The following is a 27,775-nucleotide window of genomic DNA, read 5'->3' as shown; positions in this document are numbered from 1 at the left end:
AATTGAAAGCCTTTTTTTTTTGGTCTTTTGTGCAAAGAACTGGAGAAAAAGAAAACAAAAAAAACCAATGTCACCTAGATGTTTGAAGAGGGCAATTTCATTTTGATTTTCCTTAAACTTTTCACATATTTCAAGTTAATATTACTCTGATTTTGCTTTAAAAAAATGTCCAATAGTTCTTATTATTTGTGTTTAGATGTTTTTTGGTATACTGTTGAGGATCAATTTGACATTACAAATGTTTTTAAGTTGATATCAACGGGTTGAGTAATGTGAAAAGAAAAACAGAAAAACCAGGCTATTATTCATAGTAAACTTTTGGGTTATTCGCAATAATGGTCCCTTAACTATACTCCAAGTTACACTTTGGTCACTCAACTCAAATATTAATTGCAGAGGTCACTCAATTAGGTGTTTTGTTGCACCGTTAGTCCTACCGTCAAGTCTGTTACTTTTTCTGTTTAAAATGATGATGTGGCAAGCATCTCTTAGATTATTTATGGGCAAATGTGACTTTTCAGTTAAGATTATTTGTAGCAATGATCCCTCAACTATACTAGGAGTTGTATTTTGGTCACTCAATTAGGTGTTGTGTTGCACCATTAGTCCATACCGTTAGAGAGACTTGACGGTAGGACTAACGGTGCAACAAAACACCTAATTGAGTGACCTCTGCAACTAATAATTGAGTTCAGTGACCAAAGTGTAACTTGGGGTATAGTTGAGGGACCATTGCTGCGAATAATCCTAAACTTTTTAAAGTAAATTGTGAATATATGCAATCACCTCTAAACCATGCGTGTCAAAAATTACTATCATTCCTACAATCATATTGATCTTTTTTCTATATGATGTGAAAGTTTAAGTACTAATTAACAATGAGGGTTGAAATCCAAGATATGTTAAATTTCAATTCCAATGGTAATTAATCCCAAAATCAAAACGGTAAAAGCACCCTAATTCCAAGTACTAATAAACACTACTTGTTTGTCACATGAACACATATCATGATGAGGCCACAAGAGTTGACACGTAGCACAGAAATGAGAGTCTTGGCACAGCCCCATCTCACAGAGGCTGAAGGGATAAGGAAAATCTGAGAGAGTAGGCTCGCTCTCTCTCTCTCTCTCTCTCTCTTCCTCCCACCCCCACCCCACCCCCCCCCCCCCCCCCCCCCCACACACACACACACACACACACACACAGAGTCAGTTGCACTCTCTTCCTCTTAAATGAGCCTACCAGAAAAACAGGTTTCAGAATCATAGCACTTAAGATGCTAATTTATGGCCCAAAAACTCCAACCCTTGTCAATAAAATCCCACAGCCCTTTGGAGGACAAGTCAACATTAGCACCAACAAGATTAATATAGCAAATGACATCAACATCAGATTCAGAAGAAGCACTTGTCATCTCCCCAGAGCCACCACCAGCACCAACAGCAGCAGCAGCAGTAGAAGCAGAAGCATTCTCTTAGCAACTGCAGGCTTGCTTGCAGCTGCTGCAGTGATAGGTTCAGCTTCAGCAGCAATGGAGTCTCCTGAGAATTCTGAGACTCTCTCCAACATACCCCAGACTCTATCTGGTGAGTGTGCTTTGCCCACAGATTGCAAGAAGGCAAGAATTCAAAGACCAAAGTCAAGAAAGGCAGAGTCTTGCACTATCAAGTGTGTCACTACTTGCATCAGAGGAGGTGATGGCTCACCTGGTGAAGGCCCCTTCAATGTCAGAAGGTATATATATAAATATATTACAATCATTTTCCATTGCATTAGCATTATTTTGAGTTACCATTTTGTGTTTTGATGCTGCAGGCCTCTGGTTGTTTTCAAGCAAGGATTCAGAAGTCGTCAATATTGGTACTTGCTCCTCTCTTTTTTTTAGCTTACAAAACATGAGCAAGTTTTTATAGACTTATATGCCCTTCACTTCAGTTGCTTGCTGTCTTTAAATGCTTGGCACTCAACAATACTATTCTCATTAGCATCACTTCAATACATGTAGAGATATTTATTCAAAAACCCATTACAAGCCAAGTTGATGCACAACCATTGAATTTTTCCTTGTATATGCAACATGCTGCTTGATCATTCTTCTGAGATGCCACTGGCCACAGATATATAGTTTTGTTCTTACCCCTAAATGTCACTTTAGAAGCAGAGCTTCTCTTATTTCTGTTTTCTTTCCATTTTGGCATAATAGTTTCCTTGCATTGTTGACATAATATTTATATTTTACTTGAGTTGCAACTCTGAATTCTCAGTTCTGTTTTCTTCAGTCTGATTCTTTGAGAAATTGGATTTCTTGCAGTTTGGTGGAGTGCTCAGATATTTGCAATTTGATTAAGGATGGTGACGATGGGCCTTGATTGATTGAATATATATATATATATATATATATATATATATATATATATATATATATATAAGATCTTTTTGTAACCAGAAATTGTATAGCCTTCAGTTTGATTTCTTGTAAAGGAAGCAAGAAATGTTCCTTTTATTTTTGGGTTAAGAGTTTAAGCGTTTTACTCAAATCAAATATTGTAAATTTAACCTTATCATGAAACTGCATGTGTAGGTAGTGGAAAGTGTACATTGCTATATATTTTGAGATGTTAAATGGAAATATAAATTAAAAAAAATTAGCATCAACAAAAAAAACAAAAAAACAAAAGGGTTTAGTTTATGTAGCACAGTGTCACGGGATGAGCGACCGGCGCAGCACGGTGGAAGCGAAATACACATTTCGCTCACTCCAAGCACGACCCGTGCGGCCCAGGATCCCTTCAAATCCTAGTCAACCTTATCCCATTTTCATGATATTCATGACTCTCACAACTCCGTGAGAGGTTCACCATCAAGTGTTGTCCCCATGGGCGTCATGCCTCATAGCTAAACAACGAGTCACACTACCTTGTGATAATACAATCACCCCACATCCGGCAATGAACTCTCGACGCCCATACATCAAGCTTTGCATAAGACACGTCAACTGCATTGACCAAGTTGCATGCCTAACTCGTGGCTCTCTCATGTCCAAGTTAAGACATAACGATCCAACACACTATCGGTTTACCCACACTTCTGTCGGTCATTTCGTTAGTAACCAGGATAGCCCACATCCTCAAGCTGTCATACTCGCATGTCGCCCAAGCCTTAGCGACATATGTATTCTGAATGTCCCACATAATCATTTATGCATTGCAGGGGATCACAACTCATGTGTACCAGCATCCGAATATGTTCCCTCTGCATTGGACAAGGCCGAACCCAAGCCAAGTCCATTGAGTATTGTCAAATGCCTCGCTCGCCGAAGGCATAGCGAATGTCATACGTTGACCTCACTCTTCACAACGATCCGCAATATGAACTACCCCGCGTGTTCGTACTATCCTCGGGAGTCCTTTTCCTTGGAGATATAGATTGTCCTTCAACAATCGCATGCCCGCCCCTATGACTACTTCCAATGTCATAAGGATACTCCCTTAGTGCCACAAGGGTGTAAGCATCAGGGGTGGTGGAGAGCATGACACCATGTCACCCCTATATAGCATTTTATGCATTTAGCCTTCTGTCAGGAGGAAACAACACCTATGCACAATGAGTCATAATTGGGCATAACTAATTCATATGAACTCCGAATTGCGAACCGTCAGTTGCGTTGGATGCATCTCAACATCACGAACGTCACAATATTCTTAGCTTCCTCAGATTCCTCCTGTAACATTCGAAAATATCTAAAATACCCTTCACAAGTGCAACCCAGCCAACACAAACCATTTTAGCTCTTAAGCCCTTGCCCTTCCATACTTAGACTACCTCGTAAGCGCATAGCTGTCCCAATGGAGTCACGATAACACTCGCTTATGTGTGATCCGTGACAACAGGGAGACTTGAAATTTGTACCAAGAGAGGTGGAATTGAAATAATATAATTGAACATGGATTAAAGCCTTGATGTAGAACACAAGGATGAAGTGGGAGAGGCATAGGGGACCTTTCCAATTCCACTACTTTGATGCCCTTCTCCTTCATCTTTTTCGCCCTTCCTATCATCTTTTCCCCCTCCATTGTCATCAACTTCCTTTTCTGCCTCATCCACCATCTGTCATCATTTAAATGAAATTACTCTTTAAATATAGGGAGTTGATTTTCCCACTCCTATTTTATCCACTTACACTCCCTTTGTTGGAAATTATATGTTCCCACTTCACTTTTGTCCACTTACATTCCCTTATATGTTATAGTAAAAAATAATAAAAAAAAACAAAAGGGAATGTAAGTGGACAAAAGGGGAGTGGAAAAATCAACACCCTATACATAGAAATGTACATAATAGTATAATTGAATTTTATTATGTATGAATGGTTTAAGTAGTCATATATTCAAATACTCCGCAACATCATGAGTTGATATAAAACTATTTGTACCATTTCAATTGACCGTCTTCTATACTTTTAACGGAGGCAACACTCAAAATCATCAACTAAGATGGTACAAATGCCAATGTATTCATCTAAATTTACTTGAGACTTTTTCTCTTTTTCTTTTTGCTTGTTCTTTTTCCTTTTTCTTGGATTTGTTGAGAGGTTAGGAGCTTTGATGGTGATTGTAATTAGAACAAAATGTCACTTAAAATAAATGAAGGGGTTGTGTTTTGAAATCAAGACAATAAATTATAATATACCCTTAGAACCCCTTCATTTTTTTTTATACCTATTTATTCTTTTAAAATGAAGGGGTTGTGTTTTGAATTATTATTATTATTGGGTGATGATTTTCCCACTCCCCTTTTGTCCACTTACAATCCCTTTTTTTATATTAATAGTTTTTACTATAACAAAAAAGGGAGTGTATGTGGACAAAAAAGGCATGGGAACACACAATTTTTAACAAAATAAGTGTAAGTGGACAAAAGAGGAGTGGGAAAATTAGCTCCCTTATTATTTTGATCAAGAGCCTAAAGAGTTTATTTGCATGAATTTATGCCCAGATAGGTTGGGCCAAATTTCTTGCCTTGGTTAGTCTGGGCTGAGCTACCCGCCCAATTAGCTTTTGTTGGCAGATCCAAATTGCCCATGCCTTGGTCTGTTCTTGGTTGATTCTCTCTCTTCTGACTTCGGAGTAGTATTTGCAGGTGGAAGAATGATAGGGTTAGTTGCAAGGCCTGATCTAGGAATTTTACTAGGGGTTGCTTTAAGAAAAAAATTTAGTCCACCCCTACTGCGAGTGCGGGAGACCTTTTTCCCATCACGCGTATAGCGTGACTTACAATTTTTGAAAAAACAATTTCCTAGCATGAGCGTAGCGTAACTCAAAATTTAACAAACAAATCCAAAAGCTTAAGAATAACAATTAAAATTGAAAATTAAATAAAAATAAAGAGACAAACTTACTAAGATTGAAGAACCCACTAAAAATATGTGGACACAATTTTACAGAGGAAGAGAGTCACTTCTTTTTTAATTCTCTCGTGCCCTTAGGCTTTTAGGCATTTCTTTTTTCGTTAGGCTTGGGTTGCTTCCTGGTTGGAGGGGTATTTTTTTTTGGGTCAGATGGTTGGAGGCTTTTGTTCTATTATTTTCGTTGGTGTTTTTGGGCTTAGTGGATTCCTTATTCACTCCTTGTGTGTAAAGATGGCTAAGTGGGTAGCCTTCTTTTTTTATAGAGTGATAGGCTGACTTATGTATAGAGGGGTATGATGGTTTCTAAAATTCCTAAGTTAGACTGCACCTTTAAGCCTATTTACTAAATCATGAATGGGCTGGAGCCCACTCCAGCCCAAGTGTAGATCCGTCCTTGGTTAGTTGTACCGGAATGGGTGAATTCTGACCTTCGATATATTGTGAGGGACTAATTTTAGCACCGCTCGTGTTAGGTACATGTATGCTATGTTGTTTGACCCGATTTTATTACTATAAACATATGATTAGTCTTGTGTTTGTTAAAGTTTTCTCGGTTGTAAAAACTAAGCAAAAATGAACACATTCTTGTTAATAAAAGCACACAATGCGGGAATGCCAAATATCGGCATTGATTATTACATAAAAACCAAATTATGCAACATTACCCTCTAATATAACTAATAATAATAATAATAATAATAATAATAATATCATCCCTTTACTATACTAAGTTACCTAATTTTATGCATTAATTTTCCTAGTATCACAAATTTAGCACCGCTTGTGTTAGGTACATGTCATACTATGTTGTTTGACCCTATTTGATCACTATAAACATATGATTAGTCTTGTGTTTGTTAGAGTTTTCTCGGTTGTAAAAACTATGCAAAAATGGACACATTCTTGTTGATAAAAGCACACAATGCGGGAATGCCAAATATCGGCATTGATTATTACATGAAAACCAAATTATGCGACATTACCCTCTAATATACCTAATAATAATAATAATAATAATATCATCCCTTTACTATACTAAGTTACCTAATTTTATGCATTAATTTTCCTAGTATCACAATTTTAGCAACGCTCGTGTTAGGTACATGTCATACTCTGTTGTTTGACCCTATTTGGTCAGTATAAGCATATGATTAGTCTTGTGTTTGTTAGAGTTTTCTTAGTTATAAAAATTTTGCAAAAATGGACACATTCTTGGTGATGAGCACACACAATGCGGGAACGCCAAATATCGGCATTGATTATTACCTAAAAACCAAATTATGCGACATTATCCTCTAATAATAATAATAATATCATCCCTTTAATATACTAAGTTACCCAAATTTATGCATTGATTTTCCTAGTATCACAAATTAGCATAACTAACATATGGTATAATGTTGGTTGTATCTCTAGTTAGTTAGGAGGTTTCTTTTTTTGAAGTACAAGCGATAATCTAAATTATTTTAAATTAATTTAATTTACACGGAAAGGGACTCGAACTTGGGTGCAAATGGATGAACTCACTACCCTGACCAATTGGCCTAAGCCATATTTTCTTGTTGAGGGGTTTAAATTGCTCACAATGTTAATTATCCCATTATGTGAACCAATTTGTTTCACAACTGTCCTTTTTTTTAGCAAAAATTAGTACCTATTTTATGGTTGGTTGTAGAACTGTGGAAAAATGGGCATTGCTTGTTGATGGACGCACCAAGGTTAACTAGTGGAGTGGAAATTCATGAAAGTGAAGTGACAACATCAATGGCTACTTTTACCTTGACGCATGCATGTGCAGTGCTACCCCTTCTCCTTTCCGTACTGCTAAAAGCTTGGTGTCAAATTATTTGGACTTATGCCAAATTTGCTATAGATGTTATTTCTATAAACGATCAACTACATCATTATAATACAGTGAATCTTTATAGAGTTCATCGTACATTATATTTTGATGATCCGAATTGTCTATTCATTAAGTATTTTCTCATATATTATTTATGCAAAAATTCACTTGAATTCGATTTAATCACTCAATTAAATGGTTATTATTTTAATATTTTCTTGAAACATTATTTTCGTCTATTTTGTTAATCATAATTAAATATCTTAATAATTTTCAATTTAACTAACTATATGAATGAACATTTAAAAACATACAATTCGGATTGTTGAAATAAAATCTGTAGTGTACTCCGCAACGTTGGTCACAAATAAGGTTATATCCTTATACATGCACACACGAGGCGCACATTTCAGTGGGACCGGAGCGGGATAAAATCCCCACGCCAGAGTCCTCGAGGACCAATTTGCTAAAGCAAGCATCGACAGCACATTGACTCAAGGTCCCATTACTCAAACACTTTGTCCTTGTTTCTGAGTATGAAGTGTGTGAGTACAAAACGTGTTGTGTTTGTGTGAGTACCAAACGTGTTTTGTGTGTATGAGAAATTCAATTTTTATAGTTGAGAAATTTTAAGATTGTATTCATAATCCAACTAAAAAAGTCATTAGTCATAAATGGTCAATACAAATTAGTCATAAAGAGTCATTACAATAATAGAGCGGTCTAACATCAAAATTAAGATAATTTGGTGCGCTTCTACTAACGATCACATATAATCCAAGAAACCTTTGCATAGGCATCCCAACTAAGATTGCAAACTCAAAATAATCAAAAAGAGATAATGCTTGAAAAAATCCAAGCCATAACAATACAAATTTGAAACCATTTTTCCGCCGCACAATACCAAAACATCTTCCAGGTTTTGAGGGCTTTTATTGTCCTTTTAATCCCCATAGGAGGGTAGTTGGCTAGCTAGTCTTGCTAGAAAATTCTCGTTTTAGACGTCTTGAGCATATTGGCTGCTTATAAATTGCCTCCCTCTCTTCCTGTCTTGCTCACAAAAATATCAAACCACATAGCAATCAAATAATCAAACATGGAGAGAGGAGAGTTCAAGGTGACCATGAGCAAGCAGGAAGTGGTGGCTGCTGCCTTGCCATTGCAAGAGCATTGGCTGCCACTCTCCAACCTTGACTTGCTTCTGCCTCCTGTGGACGTGGGGGTGTTTTTCTGCTACAAAAATGAGCAGAGCATGAGCTTCTGGTCTATGGTTGGGGTTCTGAGAAAGGCCATGGCCCAAGCTTTGGTCACTTTCTATGCCTTCTCTGGTGAGGTGGTGCAAAACTCTGTTGGGGAGCCTGAGATCTTGTGCAACAACCGTGGTGTCGATTTTTTCGAAGCCTTTGCAGATGTTGAGCTTAAAGACCTTAACCTTTATGACCCTGATGAGAGCATAGAGGGCAAATTGGTTCCCAAGAAGAAGCATGGGGTGCTGGCTGTCCAGGTATCTGTCTCTCTAGATAGGTCATTTATGTCGACATAGATAAAATCTGGACCAGCTAGAACTTGACTTTGGGAACCTTAGTTATATCGAATGCCACGAGAAAAACTTGACTCATTAATTGCAAACACAAAACCTTAGTTAAAATCATATTTACGTTATAACAAAATATCCTAACACTAAGGAAACAAAATGAATTGCAGGCAACTGAGCTCAAGTGTGGAGGAATGGTGCTGGCATGCACGTTTGATCATCGCATAGCAGATGCCTACTCGACCAACATGTTTCTGGTCTCATGGGCTGAGATGGCTCAGTCAAAATCACTCTCTCTGCTACCAACTTTTCGTCGTTCTTTGCTCAACCCTCGTCGTCCTGGTCACATTGATCCCTCCCTAAACGACATGTACGTGCCCATCACAGCTCTGCCACCTCCCAAAAATGACACTGATGTTGACCAAGACCATCTCATCAGCCGCATATACTACGTCACAGCAGAGCAACTTGATAATCTGCAAGCCCTTGCAAGCTCCAATGGGTTCAAAAGGACCAAGCTCGAGTCGTTTTGTGCATTCTTGTGGAAGATGGTGGCTAAATCTGACACTAAAATTGGTTGTGCCCAAAAGTTATGCAAAATGGGCATTGTTGTTGATGGACGAACAAGATTAAGTGAGCGAGGAAATTACCAAAGTCACCAAGCCTCACATATGGCTACCTACTTTGGAAATGTGCTATCCATTCCATTTGGGGGGGAAAAAGTGGAAGACCTAGTTGAAAAGTCGTTGAATTGGGTAGCTGATGAAGTCCATGATTTTTTGAAATGTGCTGTAACAAAGGAGCATTTTTTGGGGTTAATAGATTGGGTTGAGGCTCATAGACCGGTGCCAGCCTTGGCCAAGATATACTGCAGTGGGAGTGAAGAGGGGCCCGCTTTTGTCGTGTCATCGGGGCAAAGATTTCCAGTTTTGAAGGTGGATTTTGGGTGGGGGCTGCCGGTTTTCGGGTCGTACCATTTCCCGTGGGGCGGCAATGCCGGGTATGTGATGCCAATGCCGAGTCCGGCTAGGAAAGGTGACTGGATTGTGTACATGCACATCTTCAAAGAGCAGTTGGAGTTCATAGAGAGAGAGGCTGCTCATGTGTTTAAACCCTTGACTTTTGATTATCTTAGTCAAATTTGAATATTAGATTAGCTAGCTAGCTATGTCATTATCTTTAATAGTAGCATGATTGCTGCAACGTTATATATGTATGTCATGGTTGTATCAAAAACATGATTGCTGCATATGGTTCATATCATTATCATATGTTAGCCAATTATCATATATCCAAGTGTTACGCCTACTTACTCTTTAAGTGAGTGTTCATTAGTCATATCAATCTCATTCTACTTTTCGTACAACTCAAATAAAAGCAAATCTTGCTTTTTTTTTTGGGGATATTATGCCACCTACATTTTGTTAGTAAATTTGGATATTGTTACTGAGCACGACGGCCCATGACTTTTTCTAGTATCTCGACAAGTTACATTAAACATTGTATTTTAATAATCAAAATCGTCTAATTTTTAGATATTCTTACAAAAATAATCTATGCAAAACATCACTTGAATTTGAAACCATTTGACCATTCAATTAGATGATTGTTATTATAGTCTTTTTTTTTAAGTACCACATTAGTCTATGAATGAATACTTGAAAAATAGACCATTTGAATCGTTAAAAAAAAAAAAATTATGGGGAACCTTAAAGGGTGTCCCTCAAATAAAATTATTTTAAGAATCCATCGATAGAAGGTTTCCGTGGGACTATGTTTTTGACATAAATTTTGACACAAAATTTCAACCATTAGATTAAATTTTGACACAAAATTTTGACATAAATTACTTAAATTAAATTAAATCTCTAATGCCAAGTAAATTTCATTTTTCTTTATTAGTTATGATAATCCCGAAAATCACTCCATAATCTTTCTCCCTTTTGTTTTCTTATCATTTTCTCACTTCTCAATTAATATCATGCGAAACCTCACCATTACCTTCCCCTTGTCATTGTCGTCTACACCAACCGAGCGTTCTCTCACCTTCCCCTTGTCTTGTCATCTACACCAACCGAGCATATTCTCCCAGGACATAGAAAAACTGTCACAATAAGCAACCAATATTGAAGAGAAAATAGAAAAACTGTCTCTAAGGTTTGGTTGGTCTAACTCTGTGTGGCTCTCTCTCTCTCTCTCTCTCTAACATCTTAATGGCTTACAAGATTTAGCTTGTATTCATTTTGATTAATAATAACATTAAAAAATATATGGCAAAAGACAATTTGCTTGAAGTTCATTGTGTGTGGGTGGGTGGGTGGGGTGTTATCCTCAAGCCTTTTCTTCAAGAGTCATAATCCATGTATAATTGTAACAACCCAAAAAATAAGCAGTAAAAAAAAAAGAGCAAAAAACAAAGCTAGGGATGGAGAAGAAAAAAAATCAGACAAATGTAAAGCTTTAGAAGAAAGAGAATGATGGGAAAGTCATTACCTGAAGAATTCTAGAGGATAGAGAATGACGAAATAAGCGTCCAATAATGTCTACAAAATAACATAATAGTTGCTAAGGTACTAAAAGTCTACTTTTCTTTAAGCAAATAGTCATTCAAGTCAGCAAGTAAAATGCGTGCAAGGCCTTGTGCTTGTCGTCAATTCATTGCATCTTTTTCTACCCTGGGAAAGGCCTATATACCAATCCTTAATCCTTTTTTTGGTCGAAATCCTTAATTCTTTGTCATTGACCTGCATGTGAGATCGTTTGAAAACCGCCTTCTAGATTCTAGAGTGTAAATTTTTTTGAAAAATAGAAACTTGATGTTAAATTTCTTATGAAAATCAGCTAAATCATTCGCAAATAATAAACGAGGAACTTATGAAAATTCTTGATTCCGCTTTTAGAAAGTACTTGCCAAATTCTCCTTCTTTTTCTTCTTACTTCTTGTTTTTACATTCAATCTCACTTTCTTTCTGTTTTGTGACAAAAGCCAACTTGTTTTATTAATTGAAGAAAGTTGCTCCTTTTCAATTTAGATCATGCACGCGTCCGAAAGTAATTACCCAAGTGCCTTGCACTTCCCTAATAAATCAAAGTGTTAATAACGTTTTTAACGTTAGAGGTAACATATACACATGCCGAAAGTGATCCTTGTCATATGCCGAAAGTGATCTTTAACACTAAGCTCAAAGAAATTAGTTTATTGGAAAAAAAGAAAGAAAGAGTAATTACTTGTTTTTAACTTCTTTTTTAAAAACAAAAAACAAAAAACAAGCAATAATTAATTCAAGAAAAAGTTGCTCTTTTCTACTTTTACTTTGGTTTGCAATATATATATAATAACTGTACACAAAAATTCTCCTATGCAAATATCCGGATGTTATTATCGTGCGGACGTCCTTGTATTTTCTATTATCCCTCCCTACTTTCCTTCTTGTTTACAGTGGCATCCACACAATAATAACGTGCGAACATCCGAATATGAGAATAACTATATATATATATATAGTAGCGTTCACACTTTATTACCGTGTGAATGCCATAATAAACATATATAAAAAAACAAAGAGAAGTGGTACAAAATATACGAAGTCCACATAATAATAATATCTATATATAACCGAAATTGATCTTTGTCAATATCTTCACTGAAAGAGTCAGTCATATTTTTTTATTAGGCTTATTATCACAAAAGGTCCTTAAGGTTTAGGAAACTATCAGATTGCATCCTTAATGTTTTTTTGTGTCATTGGTGGTCCTCAAGGTTAGTATGTGTAATCACAAATGGTCCCTGCCGTTAGGTTCCGTCAAAAACTCTGTTAGTTTGCTGATGTGGCATATATATATATCACAAAACATCCATGAGGTTTACACATCTATCACAAATGGTCCTTGCAAATTTTTTTAATTTTTTTCATTTAAAATTCATAAAATTTTGGTTTTCTTTTTTAAATCTTATGAATTTTAAATTATTTTAAAATATACTTTGTATTTTAAATACACATGATACTATATTATTTTAGATGTGGGCTCCACATATATGTCACATCAACAAACTAATGGAGTTTTTAAAAATTAATTTAAAATTCATAAAATTTAAAAATGAAAAAAATCAAGGGTTTAGGGTTTATAAATGGTCCTCAAGGTTAAAATCCTTATATAAATGGTTTTTTCATTTTTAAATTTTATGAATTTTAGATTATTTTTTTTAAAAAACTTCATTAGTTTGTTGGTGTGGCATATATGTGGAGACCTCATCTTCAAAAATATAGTATCATATGTATTTAAAATACAATATATATTTTTAAATATTATAAAAAACAAAAACAAAATTTTATGAATTTGAAATTAAAAAATTAAAAAAAATTGCAGGGACCATTTGTGATAGATGTGTTAACCTCAGGGATGTTTTGTGATATGTATATATACCACGTCAGCAAACTAACGGAGTTTTTGACGGAACCTAACGGCAAGGACCATTTGTGATCACACATACTAACCTTGAGGACCATAAGTGACACAAAAAAACATTAAGGATGCAATCTGATAGTTTCGTAAACTTTAGGGACCTTTTGTGATAATAAGCCTTTTTATTAAGTTCGAAGTCATTACTTCATTGGAAAATAGAAAAGACAGGGCAAGTACTTGTTTTAACATATTTGCAATCATAAATTCAAGAAAGTTGTTTTTGTTTTTGCTTTTATTTAGTTTTGCATGTGCATGCACCCAAACCTAATTGTCAGTTTCGTTCACCTAATCCATGGGTACCAGGGGCCGTGTACATATTTGTGTACACAGTCCAAATACACTTTGATACGTTTTTATTTTTCTCCAACTCATCTCCATCTTTATCACCCTTCCACAATCACGACATTTCTTCATTGACCAAAAAAGACCACAACATTGGAGAAATTATTTTAAATGTTTTTAAAAAAATTGACTTTATAAAAAGACTTAAAAACCCAGCATGCACGGGGACCAAGGGCACCCAAACCTAACTGACAATCACGTTCACCTAGTCCACGGGGACCAGGGGCCTTGTACATATTTGTGCACACAGTCCAAATACACTTTCAAACGTGTTGATTTTTTTTACCTCCAACTCTTCTCCATCTTTATCACCCTTCCACAATCATGACATTCCTTCATTGACCAAAAAAGATTATGACATTTTCTTCGGGCTTTCTACAAAGGGTAATACTAGGCTTACCACATTTTTCATACCACATTCATACCACCTCTCTAATAGAGGTGGAGCCCACCAATACAATGGGGCCCAACTCTATTAGAGAGGTGGTATGAATGTGGTATGAAAAATGTGATAAGCCTAGCATTTTCCTTCCACAACTACGACGTTCATTCTAACATAACATATTGTAAAAAAAAATTTATAAAGTCTATTTGGAGAGAAAACCCCTAAATTAACCACTTGTCATTTTCTAATGACTTATTTGTTCAGATGCCCCCTGTGGTTTCAAAATAATCTCAGTTTGTCCCATGATGTTTTAAATGACTCATTTCCCCTCTCAACTTCCATTCCATAACCAAGGTTGCCTCATTCCGTTAGTTTTCAGATAAAAATTGTTAAATCAGCTGACGTGGCATAGGTAGTTTTAAAATAAATATTTTTTCTTTGGAGAAATTATTTTAAATATTTTTTAAAAATTGACTTTTTAAAAAAATTTAAAAACCCAACAGTCCTTCCCAACCCCTTTTTCTTTCCGATCCCTGCTACTCACCACAACAGTCGACCTCGGCGTCAACGTTGACTGCCATCCTTTATCCTCCTCGTCACCTTCCCCTCCTCCATCGTCATCAGGATCGTCTCTCTCCTTTTCACCGGCTCTCTCTCCTTCATTCCCCGTTCTCTTTCCAATCACTCCTCCTCCATCATCATCACCCACACACCCCTTCCTCTTTTCCTCTTCAATCACCCATTATTCATCACCCACACAGTAGCTATTGATTTCTCTCCCTTTTTATTTTTAATTTTATTGAGTTATTTATTAGAGAGTTCTGTAAATTTTTTAAATGGGAACTTTGGGTTGGCTTCGGTTTTGTGGAAGAACATAGTACAATTTGGGGGAGATATTTCCCTGGCGTCACTCTATCCTCCAGCAAGAGCGAAACTAGAAATTTTTCAATGGGTGGACTAGCTAAAGTTAGTAGCTTAAAATATAATGATAATTTTTTTTTTTGTACTTACATTTTCTATAGTTTTTCTAGAAATAAAAGTATATATCAAAACATATAAATCATGCTAATTGTAAACACAAGAAAAAGAAAAAAAAGAAAAAGAAATTAGAGCCATATTATTCGCGAAAGGATGAATTTCATTTAGAAAAATGATTCTCTTTTGGAGATAAATTAATAGAAATTTTTTTAAATTGATGTTGGGACAAACTTCGACACCAAATACAAATGTGGAAGACCTAGACCTCTGACTATGCCTATTGGTGTTGAAATTGTATTTATTTTTAGTTAAAATGTTAGGCTATATGTATATTTAATTTGTTTTTTTCCCAAACCTTCCCTGGGTTACAGCCAAGGGCAGCCCTTGCCTTGGTTCCGCCCATCTGAGTTGCAAGGGAAGAGAGGAGGGAGAGAGAGAGAGAGAGAGAGAGAGAGAGAGAGAGAGAGAGAGAAGATGAGAGGTTTGACGTTACCGTCAAACTTGGGAGTTGGGAGGGGCTACTGGGTATTCTTAAAAAGTTATTCCTAATTTTTTATTATTTATATATATATATTTTTAAATTTTTTAATTTTTAATTTTTCATAGTTAAATTTACCAAAATATCCATGCCGGGTCAGCTGATTTAACGATTTATATGAAAACTAACGAAATGGGCAATCTTCGTCGCATAATGGAAGTTCAAGGGGGAGATTGAGTAATTTCATTCGTCATGGGGCAAACCGAGACTATTTGGAAACCACATGGGGCATTTCAACAAATAAGCCTTTTTTTTTTTGGGTTATATTGGGAGGAAAGAAACCCCTTGGGGTTTCGAACCTAGGTTGTCAAGCAGGGGGAAGGGGGAGGCCACCTCTGTGGTACCTGCTCTCGACACAAATAAGCCTTTTTTAATTGGTTCTTAGAAAATTTTAACACACGAAGAACCAATTAAAAAAATGACAAGTGGCTAGTTTTGAGTTTTTCTCTCCAAATAGGCTTTATATGAGTTTTTCTATAATATGTCATCTTAAAATGGGCTTATTTATAAGAACCTACTTCAATCCTGCTGATTGTAAATTCTTTTTTATTATTATTATTTTTTCTTACAAAATCTATGCCTGTCCTCAAATTGATAGCTCCCTTAGCAGAGTAAAAATTCCTAATACTTATAAATGAAAAGAACAAAAGAAAGAGTTTGATAATTCTTTTGTTGGTCGAAAAAAGTTTGATAATTGATAAAAACCAAATTAGCGAAAGGCAATCCTAAAAGCAAATTGGCCACCTTTGTTATTTCTACAAAGCAAAACCACACCCGTTTCTACTTTTTCTTTGGAGAATCTAACTCGAGAGGAAATGTAAAGATGCCTCATCATGCACCACCCTCACTAAGCTTGAAAAAAGGAGAGAACTACAAGCATGAATAAGAGCCTAGTCAATTGGTGGTCAAGTACCATGCACTTCCTTAAATCAAATCAGGTTAATTTGTAATAACGTTTTTAATACTAACATATGAAGCTAATTAAAGTGATTTTTTTTTAGTCAATGAGGGTTGGTTGAGTTGATGAGGATCGTTCTCTTCGTTATCAAGACTTAAGTTCGAGTCTCGTTGACAACAACCCATCTTAATAGATAATTTGTAAAAACTAAAAAATATACTAAACTTAAGACCCCCTCAGTAAGTTCTCAAAGAGGCCCCTAAACTTTTTTTCACCAAAAAAACAAAAGTGATATGAGCATAACTTTTCTGAATGCTAATCAAACTTTTTTTTTACCAGAAGCTCAAAGGGGTTGCTTTTTTTATTTTTTATTTTTTAAAAAAACAAGGGTAATTACGTCCAGTGACAAAATTTGAAAAGGATCGAAAGAGAATATGGAACAAAGTGGATTTTTTGTTATCATTTGGCCGTCACATCACAACCTATGGAAACATAGGAGACTTTGTGGTACTGAAGGTTAAACTAATAGCATCATATAGGTTTATTTTTCTATTTGGGTTTTTTTGGTCCAAATTAAAAATTCATCCAATAAACCATTTTAAGTATTAATAATTAATAGCCAATGAGGTCCAACCTAGTGAAAATTGGTCTTGATTTGCAAATTAGTGGTCTTATATTCGAACCGTGTGTGAGAAAACCTGATCCCCTTCTAATTTAGACTAACACTTATATTAAAAAAAAAATAGTAATAACCAATAAGATAAAATTAAAGGTACTTAGGAGGGGCCCAAGTAGTTTACCTATTATCAGCCAACCACTCTTATCACAGTTGGTATGACATTAGAAAGACCAAACCCATAAATTACATCACATAATCTCTTAATTAAATTCACCTAACCAACTCACATTTTACACTCTTAGTTGGGATACATATGCTAGAGTTTGCACTTTTAGTTGGATACCTATGCCAGAGTTTCTTCGATGCTGCGTGATCATTAGTGAAAGAGCCCCAAATTGTCTTAATTTTGATGTTAGATTGCTCCGTTATTATAATGTCCATTTGTGGTTAGTTTGTAGTAGTCCTTTTTGCATCTTATGGCTGAATTATGAATGCAATTCCATAATTTTTTCATTTAAAAAAGACAAAAAAAACCAACCCACATTTTACAATACATATCCCATTTTGTGTCATAGAAGAGTGAAGCAAGATTTCCATCAATAGAAAAAAAAAATCATATAATAAATAAATAAATAAAATATACAAAAAGAAAAAAAGAGGTCCCTAATAATGTTGGGTTGCTAACTTGCTACTGTGGTTGTGGAAGGCCAACAGAAAGGATTAAATATATACATCAGCTTAACAACTCCAGACTTTTCACTACATAATATTTTGCGTCACTAGATTAGGTCAATGCTAACTCCATGAGGAGCAAAACCTACCTCTATGAAGATAAGAATTTTATATCTTGATTAGATTAATATAGAGATTAGTATAAGGAGAAGATGTTAATTAAGCAGCTTTCACTGGTAACTATTCTATGCTCATGATTGCTATGGCTTGTGGTCACTGTCGTCAACCGCCAAATAGAAGAAACTTTTCAGTTAATAATAATAATCATAATAATCATAAGTATATTCTATTGACTAAATATATAGTTTCAAGAAAATGCTTAGTATGAAATTACACTTTAGCCCCTGCATAACAGTAGTCGTTTTGCTTGGTACTTTATTATCAAAACCTTACTATGTAGACCTTAATGTTTGCACGGTGTTTCAATTCTGGTTTCGCTTATGAAGGGAATTAAGAAACTAATTGAATTTTTAGCAGACAAGTAGAGAGACAGAGAGAGTGCCATAGCCATAGCCATAGCCAACCCTAAAACATATGCCCGTGGGGCCCACTTTTTTACGAGGTTCAAGTCAACACTTTGGTCACGCAATAGTGGTACCGTATAGCTTATCTACTTGTTATTCTTAATTAACTTAATCCAAATTAAACAAAGATTCCCAGGTTTTCCATTCATAGTTGTTATCGACGGCTTAAACAACTTCGGTTCAAGTTTGGTATGAAGTCGTCACTCTGGTTAGCTACTCCTAACATGATAGGTACAGGGACGGACTCAGAATTTTAAAATGGGGTGGACTAAATTTAGGTACTAAGTAGATAGAAAACTTAATAATACCATGTGATTTCATTGATAACAAAAAAAATAAAATAAAAATGACAGCAAGAACAATAAAATCAATTACAAATCCTATTTGATAATTCATAACTCATAAACTGAAACTAATGCCCCAATTGCAAATCCTAATTGATACTTCATAAACTCCAAAAAAAGATCCTCAAATTAAAGCATCAAGAAATTGAGAGAAGCTTACATGACGAATATAGAAACTTGGTTCACTTGAATTAAGTCTTGAAGGTGAGTGCAGCAGCAACAAGAGCGTTTTTTTTTTTTTTCTCTACATGCGAGGGTAGGGTGGTGCTTCTTCTTCTTCTACATGTTGTGTGTGAGTTATTTTATTCTCTTTTTTTTCTTTTGATGTGCTGTGTGTGAGTTCCCCCACACCCCAACTAGATTAGGTTAGGTTATTTAAATTGGGTGAGCTAGGATTATTATTTTTTGGCTGAAAAAAAGAAGTTGTGCCCCCCCCCCCCCCCCAAGATGAGGTTAGGTTATGAGTGAGCCTAGGAAATATTTTTTTTGGCTGGAAAAAAGAAGCCACTTGGGCTATAGCCCAGGTTTGCCAAACTATAGGTCCATCCCTAGATAGGGATTTGCTCATCAACTTGACGAGCTAAATTATATTCAATCCGAATTCGCAATCTGTCAACCGAACATGTTAGATATCATTTTGTCGTGTTTCTTACAATTCAGCACTCATATAAAACAATAGAACTTCATAACTCTTTAATTTGTTTTTTACTTTTTTTTTAATTCAGAAATTTGTGGTGCACCGGGGTGAGCTTCGCCTATCCGGTAATTACACCGTGGTGCAGAGACTTGGAATTAAACCTGAAAAATCTTCTGAAAATCCAGGCAGTTGTATGTTAATGTAGCACATTGTCAAATAAGAGTTTGATGTTACTGGATTGAAGAGCAAGACCAACTTTACAAGAACTTGAACAACCAAAATTCCTCAAAGGCTTATAATGCAATGAACACTTATTTCCAACTCTTATTATAGAAACACAATCAAAATACACATCAGTTACCTACAAGCACTCTATCTTCAACTCCTGTTATCCATGAACAAAATGTACAATACCCCCATTAGGGGTAGCGGTCTATGAGGTGAAAGACCCTAACTGCCACCGTCTGGTTTTTCTTCAAGGAGGCTTATACTCGCATCGATGCTAAACTCATCCAATCTTTTTAACCGTCGCATCATTTAGGATCAAGATAACTTTAGCTCAATGTCACAGATTAATCTGAGGTATTTAGCAGTGCAGTATAACTAGGCCTCATCATAAAGGAATTTTGTCTGGCAGAAATAGGTACCGGAACCGTGAATCAAATGGCAGAATGCCACAGTTGCGCGAACCAAGCAGACTTTGTCGCCGCTGTGATATGCATTGTTCAACAAAGGCAGCTTGGTGGGGTGGAAGGTAATGTGATATCCATACAGCCAAGTTTGAATCATCCACAATGCCCTTGGCAAAGCAGTGCAGCATTTTTGGCACCAACAACCTCCCCTTGCTGCTAACCCCAACTGAAGCTCTAACGAAATCACGCTGTGCTTCCTGAAGCTCATCCCTCACATTTTCAGCAGTGTAGATCCTTACCTGTGTTTATTTATTCCATGTCAAAACATGTAAAATACAGCTCAACTTCCAAATGGAAATAAAAATTAAACGATCCTTAAGGAGATAGCAGAAGTGTAGATATTACCGCTGGTGAAGAGTACATTCCACAGCTTAATGCAAAGGTTATGAGTGGTTCATACGCATCAATTGCAGATTTCCGTTGCTCATCTGATACCTTCAGCTTGTGAAGGGCAAGAAGCAAAGCCTGATAATTTATCACTAGAATTGTCAGTCAGGGAATGAAGTATATTAAGGTAATAAATTCAAAGTTAGTTGGATGAGATTGTTAGGCAAAGTTCTTACAATTTGTGGTCTATGGAGTGGTGGTTTCATCTTCAGAATTACATACTCAATGGCAGCTGCGCTGAAAGAATGACCGCCAACAGTGTAAGCTGCCTGTAAAAGTACAAACCAATTAACACACTCTAAGCATGAAAGCCAGTAATTCTTTGTTGAGTAGTAGATTTGAAATAACAAACTTTGACATAACAGTTTCATTGACATCCAGAACTTGAGAAATGCAAAACTATAGAAAGAATAATTTAAGAAATCAGACCTTTTGCATCAAAGAGAAAAGCTTCAAGTCACTTCTAGGAACTCCATAAGCTAAGTAAGCCTGTTTACAGGAAGACATATTCAACTCCACAATTTTGCATGCATGCTTTGCAAAGTTGACCAATGCGACATATACTACATGTGTGAGAAAATAAAGGAAACTTACATGCATAATTAGTGCATTGTATAAGTTAATCCAGAAAGCGAGCTTCTCATTGCAACTCAAATGGATAGGATTTACTTTCGCTAGTTGCTCGACAAGTACTCTGTTCGCACAATAATTATTTCGAACCGAAAAAACAAAGAAACAAAGAAATTATTTTCAGAACAGCTCTATATTCAAACAACAATTTAGCAATTCCCAGAAAAAGGTAAGCGTTAATGAAGTTCAAAAATTGTTTATACAGTTTTACTTGTCTGACCTATCTACAATCAGAAGCTTAGATGCCTACATCAAGTGAGTTACAATGGAACCTTAATTGACACTGAAATTGACAGAATATTAACTGAAGCAAATGCAAGTAAGCTATTTAGGAAAAATGAATTAAAATCTTTATGACTTCACATCTACATAATTTTTTTAATATATGAGCTAAAGGTAAAGCCTGCAAATTTCCTAGAACATTTTGATATAATGACCATTTGAAGTATATATATATATATATATATATTTTTTCCAGAATAGCAGTTTCTTGATAATTTCATATAGTTTGCCAAAGAGAGACAACAAAAATTCAAAACAAGAGCTTAATAAAATTTTACCTGAACCTCCTCAGTGCTCCTGCAGCATATTCTAATTGCTTCTTCCCAACTGACATCCAAGAAACTTCACTTGCTAATCCATAGTTCCCAATGTCAGCCCAACTCAGTTTCCCTCGAACTCTGTAGGGATCACAGGCGTTCTCTGAGGCCAATACTTCAGAGTTACTCTGTATATCAACCTGTGGGCTCTGCACCCATGATGAAATCATTGACCGTTCAGATGATGACCACCATGAGGAATTGGAAAGATGCCCTCGTGGTGACAATGACGAGGAGTAGCTCTCTTGTGCCGAAGATTTTGATGGTATAGCTGAATCAGCCAAAGATATGAATATATTTTTCATGCATCTGACCATATCCTGTGACAGTTGATTTGGATGATCCCAGAGGCCCTTGAGGGGCATCCCTTTAGGAATCTTCCTGTACTCAGCAAGTTGAAAAGATTTGGGATCCATCTTCCTAGACATTTTCATATCATGGCAACTTGCAACCGAGTCCTCTGCATACTGATAATCACAATAAAATGTTATGCCATGGGTTTACCATTTAAGCTCTTCAAACATTAAATACTATCTGAACATTAAACACTAACAGATACCTCAGTTACTGACTGTCTAGAAGATGCTTGGCCACTAAGTTCTGATGGTTGATCATTTGTCTCCTGGCATGAGCCATCTTCAGAGGAATGATATATTTCAGGACTGGAATGATCTGAAGACCTCAAAGAAGATGAAATCTGGATAAAGTAAAAAGGAAGTTCATTACGCTGCAAGCCATTTCGCAAAGACAAGATGTTATGGCAACACTTTACTACTAAAAAAAAAAAAAAAAAGGAATTCAGTTAAAACCTGAAATAATTAGCTGCTAATGGATGTTCGATCATCCAGAAAAAAATCCTATAAGCTGCTCATGGGTATTTTTTTAATAAAACTCCCTGGTGCTCAAAAAGACTAGCTAGTGAATGAGTTCACCTTTTAAAGCATCATTTCGGGAGTTGGAATAATTCCACATTTTACTATTTGATATCATTTTATTATCTAAACTTGAATATAAAACTTTTGACTTGAGTAAAACACAAATGTTACTTTGAAACTTAAGCAGCTGGTTTCAACTTAGAACTTTATCTGAATTGAAGTATCTTACATGCAAACTTCACGACAGTAACTAAGGATATTTTCAATTCTAAGGAGGAAAAAGTAATAATAAATCTTGCAAATTAAACAACTTGATATCTGCAAAGCAAGTAGAAAGTATACGTTCATAAGCTCAAAGAATAATAGCAATGCCATCAACATCAGCAACATCCTTACTCTTTTTCTTTTCAGACATTGGACAATCTTGAAACAGTTTAAGAAGAAATCGAAAGGTGTCCAAAACAAGGAGGGAAAGAATAACAGCAGAAAATATACCGGTAGTTTCATAATGTCAGAGGAGTTAGGAGACGTTGACTGAGGAGATGGATGCTTCAGACGATATTCTGCAAGCCTTCGTTCATTTCTTTCTTGACTAAGTTGGAAATGCAAAGCAACCAAATCCTGTTCAAGTTTTGAAACTGTAACCTCAAGTGCAGAAATATTGCTTAGGAGCTCTTGGGCCTGTACAAGTGGGACAAAAGACTACATCACAATCTAAAATCCCAATTTGAAACCTGGCCAATGGTTAAAATGGGAATAGGGATGGGATATCGAAAGGAGTAGTTAAGGAAATCATTCAAGCTCAGAAGAAAACAAACACATAGGTTTCCCCATTTCATGTAACTCTAGCTCTAAGAAAAAGTTAACTATAAAAGTGACGGGTTATACTCTATCAAACAGTTGGTGTAGATCCCACATCATTCCCAAACCACGCCCTAGCATTGTATACGAGTTTGATGTTGCCTCTTCCCAATAGCCTATGCTTTCAGGACAGGCCTGGGAGCATTATAGTTGGTATCAAAGCCATTACTAGGCTGCATCAAATTGCACAGAGTGGAGCATTAACCAACCAACAAGGTTCTCTTTTTCTGTACAGATGGGCCCGACATAGTGTGGCAAACATAGAATCCAACCAAGTCCTGGTTTAGTACATGAGTTTGATGTTGCCTCTTCCCAATTATTTGGGCTTCTGCGAGAGGCTTGGATACGTTACATTTGGAAACATTTTAGATTCTTTCATGTAATCATTCCACAATTGATTTATTATAGTTAGCTTTCATTTACCTTCTATAGCAATGGAGTATAAAGCATGCCTCATAAAGCAATTAAATTTTCTGGGGGGATTCCTGGGCTAACTAATGATCAACCCAACCAATAAATAGTTTAGAATAAGCGATTACACAGAATTGCCCTTCCCACTCTGCCGAAATGCAACAACAAAGGGGAAAGACAAGAAATACTAGTGACAAGATCAAAGAGCTTGAACAATAGATATATCCTCTACAAAGAAATGTAGCATATAGAAGTAATGTAGTGTGCATTAAAGAAATGTAGAGCTTCAACAATATATCTTCAAAATTTCCCTCCACATGTCAATAGTATGTAGAAGAAATGTAGTTGGCATTGAATTACCCTGAACTCCATGATTGAAATGTTTCATAGAAGGTTAGTTTTAGGACTTTCACAGAATGTTTAGCTGATGATTTATGAAAAGGTGAAGTTAAATAAAGAAGATAAAAATAAACAAACAGGACAAAAAGGAAAACATACATAGTAAGGAAGGCCTGACCAACTGGAGCATTTAATAGCATTTTGCTCAATTGCATTTTCCAGAATAGCATGTAGCTCTAGTTCTTCTCGCAGCTGTTGTTGCAACCTTTGTACCTATAACAGAAGCAATTAAATTGGTGAATTGTAATTTGTGACTATGAAAAGGATGTCCTTCTAAAAGGTTAAATATTGGCTCTTTGACATTATGGAATATATTTAAACAATTAGATGTGCCCTAGCTGCGACATTCCTATCCAGAAATCATATTCATATTTTTTAATTCCTATCTGCAAAATTCTGTCATGATATCATCAGTGTAATACATCAATTCAACAATTAGATACACCGAATTCAAACTTTCAGGCATCTTCTAAGTCCAAATTTGCACGACATTGCAGATCCCCACCTTCACAAGTTACCAACAACTCTCAGTGGCTTGACACTTGGGGAGATCCACTGGAAATTCCTTTAGCATGCCATTAGAACTATGACATGTTACCTATAGGTTAACCTAAACTAGGAATTTAGCAAGAGTTGAAGAAATGTTATCTACTGCAATAAAACAGAAATCCCTGGGGATGGAAATAGACATAGAGAACAAGCCTACTAAAATCCAGGTCCATATGGATAATTAAGCATCCAGGACACAATCGGAAATTTTATACACTCTCACTGGATCATAATGTTATACATCTATCCCCTAAGTCACAAGTCTTATTGAAAGTCAAAAGCAATCTTTCAATACCTACTCTGCTCCCAACACTTTGCACTGAACCCCATAGAAGATGCATAAAGAATAGTGGTACAGAGACACAATTGGTTGTTTTTTGCTTCTTGGTACGAAGAAAACTTACATCCTGTTCAAGCTGAAATCTGTAAGGGTAAGTATCAATGTCTTTAGTGCACGATCCAAATCTTCCAATACTTTCAACAGGATTGCTCACCTAAAGATAAAAACAAGCAGTGAATTTTGAAGCAATTGACTTCAATCATGGAGCCCAAAAGGAAAAGGGGGAGAAAGTGAAGACTAAAGGAAACTATCTAAATAGCATAAATTCAACTAAATATAATTTCCAAAGAGGCCTCAATTTGCTGAAACACAAATCAAGTTTACCCACATGGAAGATGAGTCCACCAGTTCTTACCTGTGAAATTGTTTTATCACTCTGAAGTTCTTTCACAGAATCTGACTGAATTTCTGAATTGCATGTGATGCTAGAATGCGAATATTTGCAAAGAGAAACACTTCTGCAAAATGCAACCAAAGAAAAAAGAACAAAGCATTATTAAGGAAATAGCTTAGAGATCCACTCCATGTATGAAAAAAAAGAAAAGGTAGAGTAACTACAAAGAACAAGAATGAAAACTTACTGGTTCAAGCCAGTTTGCACAAATGGTGAGTCACACATCCTGCGATCATAGACTTTGGCGTTTATCACATAAAGCTCCTCCTGCAATCACCCAAAACAGCTTGGCTTCTGGTACTAGAAGCTATATGCACGTACATTCAAACAAGCATCCCCAATCCTGCAAATCCACTTCAAATGTAAAACATCTGGCTCCTTTGCATTTTCAAAAATGCGGAATTTCAAGACTGTTTTCTGGTAGAGTATGTCAGTGTAGCTTGGAGGCATGCCTAATTGAGATGTAAATTTTTTTTTTAAAGCACTGTACACCTGTGAGCCATATAAAGACAAACAAACTCATGAATGCACAGCTACCAGTCATTTTCAACACAACCATACAAATATTATCTGGACAGATTTATTAGCCCAAATTTCGGTTTCGAATTAAGACAGAACCAACCAAAACCCTGAAAGATTATGAAAAATAGGGAAAAATTGGCAAACAACTCTTCTGCACTTCCATCATACAGCAATCAACTACAATTTACATTTCATGAAATTCAGAGCTGCTAAAAAAGCAGTCATTTACAAAGATCATGAGAATATGATATCTCCGACAAGAAAAAGGCAGAATGATTAGATTAGAGTAAAGGGGCAGTTGATAGGACACGAAATGCAAAATAATAAAAAATGCTAAAGAACAGAAGTGGGGCACTCCCTAACCCTTGTGCAAGTCAAAAGTCGCTTCCATTGTGAGTTAATAAGACGGCAATCTCAAACCTACCCTCTGAAAGTTTTCTAAAGTTCATTTGGAGAGAGGAAGTGGTTGCTTTTTGCCCCATTTCTTTCCTTTCTATGGAATTAAAGGAAAAAAATTCTTTTTGATTGATGCCCATGCCCATGCCCCATTTATTTCCTTAAAAAAATTCTTTTTCATTTCACACATATCATAAGCTGACTGAGAAGGGTACTGGCTGGTTGACCCAAAAAAAAAAAAGAGAAGGGTACTGGTTGTATCACTGTGTTTTCAAAAGTGCAAGTCAAAAAAGGCAAAGGGGTTTGCTTTGCAAAAGCTTCCAATCTATAGGATATGATGAACTAAATTACTCAAAACAAAGAAGCAGCAGAAGATACAATTCCAGAGGACGGATCTCAGTGGTCCCTGTTGCGTTCATTTTGACACTGATCACAATCTGACCCATGAAAAATTAAAAGATCCCTCTTTTTCTGAATGTTCAACAAGACAACAAGTAAAACAAAACAGGACCATGCAGGACCGTTTTTCAGCTGCTAACCTCTCTTTGATTCAATTGGGTTTTGAAGAAAGCTAGCTAGCTATATATTTTTTAGGGGAAAATGAAAAAAAAAGAAAAAAGAGAGAGAGTAAAAATTGGCTCCAGAAATGAAAAGGGGGTGTTACTTGTTAGCTCAAAAATAAGTAGAAAAGCAGAAAAAAAGCATACATATAGCCTAGAGGAAGATTCACCAACTAGCAAAAGAACCTCTGCTTCTTGAGAGAAATGCACAAAGACCCTGAATCTGAAAAGACCCCAACTTCAACTCAAAAGCTTCTCTCGGGATCCCTCTCTAAAACGCCAACGAGGTAGAGTGCCACAGTGTTGCATCAACCATATTCTCCCTCCAGAAATTCAAATCTTGTACACCTCAAAAGTGACAAAGATGCGGCTAAGCGGCTAAGCGGCTAAGCAGCTAAGACTTTGATTATAAGAAGGATTTCGTGTAAACAAAGAAACAAAAAGTTTGGAGAATATGGAACTACCTCCAAACAGCTAAACACTAAAATAGTACCTGCCCTTTGACTAACAGTGACAACATATTTAATAAAATATATAGGATAATGAGCTTCTTGTTTCTTGTTTGCTCTTGTTTTTCTGTCTGTTTATGCTCAGAGCCTAGTGCAGCCAAAGAGAGATGCTTGGTTCAAATTTGGTCATGGAAAAAATGGTTTTGCATAGAGAGAGAAACACACACACACAAATAACTAGATATTTTCAGAAGAGTGTTTGAAATTTGAAATTAGGAGAAGAAAAAAAACCCATTTGCCAGAAAACCATGCTGATTATGTTACATGGGTATTTGAGCTCTTGAGTGAAATTGCACTCTCCATCTCCATCTGGTCTGGAGATGCGTGAAGTAGAGCATTTATTTGATACTTCATTACAGTAACAGACCTACAGTTAACACAGCACGAGGAATATAATATAAGGCTT

At 36.0% G+C, this 27,775-nt stretch overlaps 3 protein-coding genes across 4 annotated transcripts; 2 read left to right on the top strand and 1 right to left on the bottom strand.

Moving 5' to 3' along the window:
* The first annotated feature begins 1,167 nt into the window (after nt 1-1,167).
* On the top strand, nt 1,168-2,596 carry LOC110761701 (uncharacterized). The gene is made up of 3 exons (XM_021964249.2): nt 1,168-1,734; nt 1,816-1,860; nt 2,312-2,596. The coding sequence occupies exons 1-3, from the start codon at nt 1,277-1,279 to the stop codon at nt 2,367-2,369; spliced, it is 561 nt and encodes a 186-aa protein (XP_021819941.1). The 5' UTR covers nt 1,168-1,276; the 3' UTR covers nt 2,370-2,596.
* Nucleotides 2,597-8,293: 5,697 nt separating this feature from the next.
* Nucleotides 8,294-10,104, top strand: LOC110748078 (coniferyl alcohol acyltransferase-like). Its single transcript, XM_088250084.1, has 2 exons — nt 8,294-8,754; nt 8,955-10,104. Exons 1-2 carry the CDS (start codon nt 8,347-8,349, stop codon nt 9,927-9,929), a joined length of 1,383 nt encoding a protein of 460 aa, XP_088106210.1. The 5' UTR covers nt 8,294-8,346; the 3' UTR covers nt 9,930-10,104.
* Nucleotides 10,105-19,544: 9,440 nt separating this feature from the next.
* LOC110761710 (ubiquinone biosynthesis protein (Protein of unknown function, DUF547)) lies at nt 19,545-27,641 on the bottom strand. Of its 2 annotated transcripts, none has more exons than XM_021964259.2 (13): nt 27,008-27,641; nt 25,570-25,725; nt 25,344-25,446; nt 25,053-25,142; nt 24,199-24,312; nt 22,924-23,109; nt 22,113-22,250; nt 21,515-22,020; nt 20,919-21,018; nt 20,754-20,813; nt 20,501-20,593; nt 20,283-20,402; nt 19,545-20,176 (listed from the first exon to the last, which is right to left on the bottom strand). In XM_021964259.2, exons 2-13 carry the CDS (start codon nt 25,605-25,607, stop codon nt 19,859-19,861), a joined length of 1,866 nt encoding a protein of 621 aa, XP_021819951.2. In that variant the 5' UTR covers nt 25,608-25,725; nt 27,008-27,641; the 3' UTR covers nt 19,545-19,858. The 2 variants fall into 2 exon arrangements, with proteins under 2 accessions (XP_021819951.2, XP_021819952.2); XM_021964260.2 differs by lacking the exon at nt 27,008-27,641 and adding an exon at nt 26,268-26,377.
* Between the last annotated feature and the right edge of the window lie 134 nt (nt 27,642-27,775).

This window comes from Prunus avium, chromosome 3 (assembly GCF_965620075.1).
Source record: "Prunus avium chromosome 3, drPruAviu1.hap1.1, whole genome shotgun sequence".
Taxonomy (NCBI): domain Eukaryota; kingdom Viridiplantae; phylum Streptophyta; class Magnoliopsida; order Rosales; family Rosaceae; genus Prunus; species Prunus avium.
Note: the sequence above shows the minus strand (reverse complement) of the source record. Positions and strands in the feature narration are given on the sequence as shown.